Raw genomic sequence first — 7,252 nt, forward strand, 5'->3', positions numbered from 1 at the left:
GACCCCGGCGATTTCTTTCGTATACATATACAGTGACTAAAAAATTTGTTTATGGAAGGCTTTCAGAATTTATTGGACCATATTACGTAGCGAAAATATGAATTTTACTTCAGAATTATGAAAAATATACCAGGAAAGGACAACAGAACATGTCGAAATGGAGAATGCATCAAAATTTTTACACATAATTATTGTTTCAAAAGTATATGAACAAATTCGCGTGTCACTGTATATATGTATACATACATATGTATACAGACGTAGTTTGTTGATTCTCCAATGATATTCGTGATTCCCCTGTACGGAGAAGTTTCACAGGGTGGCCCGGCCGGATGGTTGAAGCACGCCGTTACGGGTGCGTCGTCGGCGTTTCTTGAGGAATCAGAAGCACACCGAAGGCCTGTAGAGACCGGTGTAGCCGCACAGACGGGCGCGTAACGCCGGCAACAATATGGCCGCCGCGGATAGATTGTCTTGGAGCTGCGAGCACTCGCAGATCAATAGGTACATCTTGTCGCCCTGCGACATCGACTTATGCAGCGTGATACGTCTCAAGCCCACCGATTTCGGGAGATATCGGTACATCATGCGGGCACCTGCGAACAAAAACCATTTGCCTTGGTTCAGACCACGTGGGTATTCTTGAAGGAGATCTCAACGAGCTAAAGAAGTGTCGCCAAATTGGACGATTTATCGCAATTTGGGCGGGTTCAACCACCTAATACACTGTGATCTTGAAATGACCTTCAATTCATCTGGGACTGAACAATTGTAGACAAAAAATGTTTGGAAAATTTTGTTGTTTGAAATTCAAATGAAACGTGCTACTTTTTGGTAATGCAGGTCGAATTTAAAAGACAGTAAAAGCATGTACCGGTCCAGTAGAGCCAGTTCTGTTCGAACTTTAGGCCGTCATCGCCCTCGAATACCTTGAAGATCGAGACAATGTAACCGGTGGACGGAATCGGCGGTCGAACGCCAGGTGGTTCCAACGGCGGCCTGGCTATGGTCGCCACTTCGTTGAATAAATCGAGCGTGTGGCTGGCCGCGTATCGAAGATCACGAGGATCGAATTTCCTCAAGGCGGCGCATTGGACCTCGTTGTAAAAATCCACGGGATCCGTGTTCTGTTTGTTTATTAGGTAGTACGTGATGAACGGGAAATCGGCTGAAATTATCCCATTCGAGGATTAAATTACATCTATGATCCACTAATGGCATTCTCGCTTTTCAATCCCCATGCGAAAACTACCGTATTGGTTCTACGAAGGAAGTATACAGGGTGTCCCATTTGGATCGACCCTCTCGAATATCTCTGATGTTATTTGTGATACCGTAAAGTGTTTCAAACAAAAGTTGATTGGTATCGAAGAGGACATAATTTGATAAAATCAAATCTAATCTATTACGTGCCGTGGTCGTAGGAATTACCATTTTTTTCCATGTTCGTGAGCAGAATGCTCTGGGAAGCGGATGGCGCGATTTCGGCGACCAGCTCGGCAGCCGTGTCGCGTTGCAGGACCAACGGACGGGAAACTGGAGATTCGACCAATGGATCCAACGGCTCCAGCGGCGTCATGAAGTGCGCCAGAACACATTGCTTCGGATCCTCGACCTCGAGGACCGACAACGGGCTACCTGGTCGTTTTTTGTCCGCGATCGGCGCGTGCTGGAACCAGTTGGAATAAAGCTGTGATTGGAAACAGAATGCATTAACCCTTTTTGCACCTCTAGTACTTGCGCAATTTTCGTTCCAAGTAAACGTTACTATTTTAGGCGTTTTCTTTTAAATGGCACTTCAAAAGACAGTTGGTTGATCGGAACGAATTTAAACAAACTTTTTTTTACTAATTATATGTATACGTAAATTAGCACTTTGTGTATGTCGAGTGTGATTCGACATAGGAGTATATACCTATGAATGAAATTGATGTCGAGTCACACTCGACAAACGAGTTCATAGGTGTTAAAATAGTGAATGGTGTTAAGTATGGTATATTTTATTTTTAACGAGCAGTACGCCGCCGTATCACTTCCGCTTCGACGACGCGTTATTGGTCCGTTCACGCGTTCTGTTGTTCCGAGTCTCTGACGCTTTCGTCTATTTTTAAGCGTTTGAGGCCGGGCCAGCAAGGTCGCGGTCTGGTCGTGGTTAGAAAAGAGACAACCTAAGGCCAATAACTCGAGCGTTCCGGTTTTAGCAGGTGTGGTCCCGATCAACGGTAGCTCCGAGGGCCGGACAGTTCGCAGAAATTCTCAGAACGCATGAAAATATTATCTCGTGACGATAGAGTTATCCCGTCGACCCGATTCGCCAAAACGCGATGCGTCATCGGACGCGGAGGTACGTGTCGACGGATTCTATTATTTCGTCCTCGACTGGCCGAGGAACCGACTACATCCCCCCGGATTCGAACGATTTATAGCGATCCAATTTAATCGATCATCGTCGCATGCAACAACGTCCCGGTGATCGTGCCGTGAAATATGTATAGCTCCGTTGCGAAACACGCTTTTGTGAAAGGCACGGCGAACGTATCGAAAGAGAATCACGAAAAATTAAGAGTATACCAAAAATAAACATTAATATAGTGTGGTACTACGTTCTTCGTTCTACTGCGGTAAAATATTGGTTCTGGTCACTTAGAACTTTCGTCTACCTTTTTCTACTTCGTTTTTCCTTCGACATCTAATAATTATTTTCTATGTGTTGCTATTAGGATTAGGTTTAACCCTCTGTGGTTCTATATCCATACTACATACATACTATGTATTTTCTACGGTGTGCAAGCATCGAAAGCCATTTAAGTACCGTGTGTAAACTAAACCAGTAACTTACCACTCCAATTCAAAGCAAGTCAAGTAAGTTGTTATACGGAAAGTGTTCCAAGGGAAAATTCGTGACACGTACCGGTACTCCAGCCGGTAAAAACCGTTCGAGAGAGGCGAGGGGAATGATGAAGCAGTCTCGGTCCAAGGTAGCCAGGGAGATCGGTTCGCCGCGCGGTGGACTGTTCCCGGAAACCACCAGGGGCGTGTAGGCGCCGGATGCTCGGTTCCCGGTGAAGGAGACCTACGAGCACCACACAACACAAGCTGATAATTAACTTTGCCCGAAACTTGAGGAATTCCGTCCAAACCCCGGGAAATTTGCTCGACGGGTCTAAAGTACCCTACAACGAGCGACAAATGTGTTATATTTCGGTATATTCACTGGGTACTGATTCCCGAGGAAAATAATATAATAAGTGGACTCTTACGATATGGCCACGACCGGAAAATTCTCGGGAACGGCATTGCGTCGAGTAGAGAGCTCCCGTCGTGGCGACGTCGTACGCAACGAGGTGGGAAAACGAATGTTTGCGTGAAAGTACGTGTGCAGGGGAAGTGCCTCGCGTGGTAATAGTCCAGGCGGTAATATCGTAAGAGTCTACTATACTTCGATAAAGATAAGTTTTTCGATTTATAGATTAAAACGTATGTATTATAAACACATCGAGTCTCCTTAATTACCCGATATACAGGGTGTTTCGTTTAACTCTACCACTTAAAAAGAATTCGACGAAGAGACCTTTCAAAAAAGAGCTAGGTTCGGTTTCAATTTTACATATTTATTGGTACACACTATCGTAATCCTCCGAAGAATGATCTTCCGTCTTTGACGACACAATAAAACGGTCCCCAACCGTCTATATAACGTTGTTCCGCGAAAGGAATAAAGTAAGGAACACGTCGTACGCGAGCACGTAGCCGGATGCATGTTCCTTTACTACTGATTGTAAACAGGAAGGTAGGCGTCACGGTTCGACTCCATATTCACCAGGAGGTTCTCGTGCCCCTGCACAACGGGGTTCGTTGCATTTTTAACGGTCCCGGGTACCCGTCGAATGGCACCCACTAGTAACAAGTGAGTTCAGAAGTCGATACCTGGTCCGCTCCGTTATGTAGGTTAACGCAGTTCCTTTCATTGTTCTCTCGGGGTGGTCCGATGCGGTGTCCCGGTGATTTATGGTGACATTTGGACGCCCGGTAACTTTTTTTGACATTTCGGTTCGGGGAGTGCGCGCGCGCGTTACTCAGTAGGTATCCATTTTCGTTTCATCGAACAGAGAATCATAGTACTACTATCACGGACCCAGATCTCGATCAGAACCCAGTTCCTGATCAATTTAGTATACATATACATACTTTATACAGTAAAGACTCGATGAGAGTTGGATAAGAAGTTCCTCATGAGAGTGTCTATTTTATCTCCGGTGTCTTTACTGTAATAAAGGTTTTTTTTCCAAACAATTAGCTGATAATTATTATTACTATCTTGAAATTTATACCGTAAAATTCGACAGCTCCAAATGAGATACAGACATATGGTTGAGGTGATCAGAAATTTCTCCCTTTGCACTTTGTACTTTAAATGTTAATTTATAATTTCATTGTATTACTATTTCTGCACTTTTCTTAATACCAAATTAAAGATAAAACATATATTTATTCGAACAACAACAGTTCTTATGGATTTGGTTAATTTTTTACTTATACGTTTAAAAAATCGCGACTGTTACTCTTAAGTGATCAAGAACTAGGTTCGTAACGTATTAACGTATTCGCAGAGACTGACACGGTAATCGAAGCGTGGTTCCGCGAGTTGTCTTCTAGGTTGACACGCGGAATAATTTCCACTCCAATTTCCCGTCCCCCATTTTTCTATTCTGTTGAAGGACAGTTCGTCGTGTCTTCGCGAAGCAGCGGCGTGTCACGTTTGCGAAGGTAGACGTCGGCGCCCCGGACACATTTACACTCTGGTATCGTGCACGCTCCGACTTCGTGTATATCCTGCCGATGGATGCTGTAAAAGTCGGCCTGACGGACGGTGGGCTCCTTTCACGTTCCACCGGGGAACTGAATGCATGGTGAACAAATTTTCAAATTTGCCCGAGCGCCGCCCATAAAACTTTAACACTGTTGCTTCCGCCGGTGCAGCCATGCGCGATGGAATACATATACACACCTTTGTTTACGATTGTTACCTTTGTTCATTGTATTCATATGGAACGTTACATTTCCACCGTGTAGACATTAAGTCATTCAACATTTATTGCTCTATATACGGACATGTCCCACCTTTTTCTGCCACCCTCAATTCTCCATAGATTCCTATCCTCTGGATCATTCCACGCGAAATCGATCACTTTTTGCACTCGTTATCAAGGATTTTTAAGTCAAGTCAAGTCAGGGTTGCTTAAGTCATTATTTTTCTGTTCGTGATTTTGTTATAAAGATACAGGCCGTCGAAGTTAACGATTTTTGCCTATTTTCCTGAAACAGGGATGTGCTTAAGAATTTATATCTCGGAAATTATTCATCGTATCGAGTTCGTTCTTCGGTTCTTTTAATCTAGAAAGATTGCCCTACTATAATCATTTTTTGATACTCGTCTGCAAGTCCACACCGTCGTCGTTTCAGAAAAGGCGATCGTTCGATTGGACGAGGCCCAGGGGCCACTCCCAAGGATCCAGTCGGCGAAACGGTAAGTCGGAGCTGGCGATCCAACACGGAATTCAGAATGGAACAGGAACGGGAGGGCCGCGGAATGGGCACAATGAGCGGCGAGTATCGGACATGGTCGACCGGCTCCCCCAAAATTTATGGCACGTCGCGAGATCCGCCTTGGCGTGCAATACGATAGGGAGTTTGCGTGCCGGTCAGCGATCTAAGGAGGGGAAGGGGAGATGGGGGCGTAGGTGTAACTTTATGTTGCCCTTTCCGTGCACGGCCGCTCGTTTCCGCCATAATTCCGGCCTCCTATCCCGTGACTCGAACCCACTGCTCGTCGTTCTTCTCCGGCGGGTAGGTACGTGTCCGTCGTACGTGCATCCCCCGGTGCATTTTCCGCTGAAATATCGTCACGAGTGTCCGGATGGCCGTGTTTCAGGTAGCCAGGCCGACCTTGCTCGGACATTCGTCGATAGCTAGACCTGGCTTGTCCGGAGGGATGAGGTTACAAGATATAATTTCCAGGTGGAGTTGCTCGTCGTTTGGATATTTGCTGGACGATACACGTTTGGGGGGTAGGTACTGTTCCAAAAGTTATAACTTTTTAATGTGTTTCGTTTTTCCGACTCCATGGCCTGGAGAAATGAAGTTTTTCTTTTTTTTCTGTATTTAGTATCAATATGTTATTATAAGTATTCCAATAGACTTCAAAACGATAAAAAATACTTTTCTTTATCACATTTTTTAATTAGAACTGTAACTCTCATCCGGCAGTAGGATTTGTTGTTTAGGTACATTCTTAATGTAAAACTACTCGCTCCTAATATATTTGAAATATATTATACCTTATTTGATATATATATATATAGATATATATATATATATATATATATATATATTATATACGGTGTCCCGCATAGAATGTGTTAACGAATCACAAGAACCGCCTACCTGTCTAGAGGCAGTGGGTGTCGGCGGCTCGGACAATTCCTTCGGCTGCTGGATCTTCCTCCTCGGTTGGCTACCGGCCCCGGACCCCTGTCCCAGTCCGCTGCCGCCGCCCCCGCCCCATTTGATCACGTGCGGCCCCGAGTTCTTCCGGGGTGGGGGTCCTAGTCTCTCGGACGGTTCCTCGGGCGGCGAGCCGAGGGCGCCGCCTGACGGCGGAGTGAGGAACAGATGAGTCCGATACGCGTATCCCTGGTGCTCGTGATCGGCCATCGATGGAAAGTAACCGAACTCCTTGCTACGTCTGATCTGTCCGCGGGGCCCGACCGCCGCTTGGCCGGCGCCGCGCACCACGCCGAATCTGGTACCCGTGTACCCCAACGAGCCGGACCCGTATACACCGCCGAGGGTCGTACGACCCTCCAATCCGCCTCCGCCTCCTCCTCCTCCTCCTCCTCCTCCACCACCACCGAGCCCCCTCTCGCCGGCGAAGTTCTTGCGGAACATAAGATTCATGACTGACAATGACGACTGTGCTTTTCGACGTTGTCGCTGTGTTATATATATGTATATATATGTGACAGATGGTCAGTCGTGTTTCGACTGATTTGTTTTGTTTTTGGTTTTTTGTTTTTTTTTTGGAAAACGCTTGGAACAAAGCAGCGGCGGTGGGTGGTGGTGGTGCTCGATGATCACGAAAGCGTCCCTACACACAGACCGTCACCTACACACGCTTTGTCTCCCTTTCGCAGTCCCTTGCGATATATCCGATATACTTTCTTGTACTCTCGAGACACCTGGAGCGATTTTC

The 7,252-nt window shown here is 45.9% G+C and overlaps 1 protein-coding gene across 1 annotated transcript; it reads right to left on the minus strand.

The window, feature by feature from the left end:
* Positions 1–328: 328 nt before the first annotated feature.
* Positions 329–6,957, minus strand: LOC107194750. Its single transcript, XM_015584429.1, has 5 exons — positions 6,445–6,957; positions 2,912–3,073; positions 1,432–1,690; positions 875–1,168; positions 329–596 (listed from the first exon to the last, which is right to left on the minus strand). Exons 1-5 carry the CDS (start codon positions 6,955–6,957, stop codon positions 382–384), a joined length of 1,443 nt encoding a protein of 480 aa, XP_015439915.1. The 3' UTR covers positions 329–381.
* Between the last annotated feature and the right edge of the window lie 295 nt (positions 6,958–7,252).

This window comes from Dufourea novaeangliae, unplaced genomic scaffold, assembly GCF_001272555.1.
Source record: "Dufourea novaeangliae isolate 0120121106 unplaced genomic scaffold, ASM127255v1 scaffold8, whole genome shotgun sequence".
In the NCBI taxonomy this organism is placed as follows: domain Eukaryota; kingdom Metazoa; phylum Arthropoda; class Insecta; order Hymenoptera; family Halictidae; genus Dufourea; species Dufourea novaeangliae.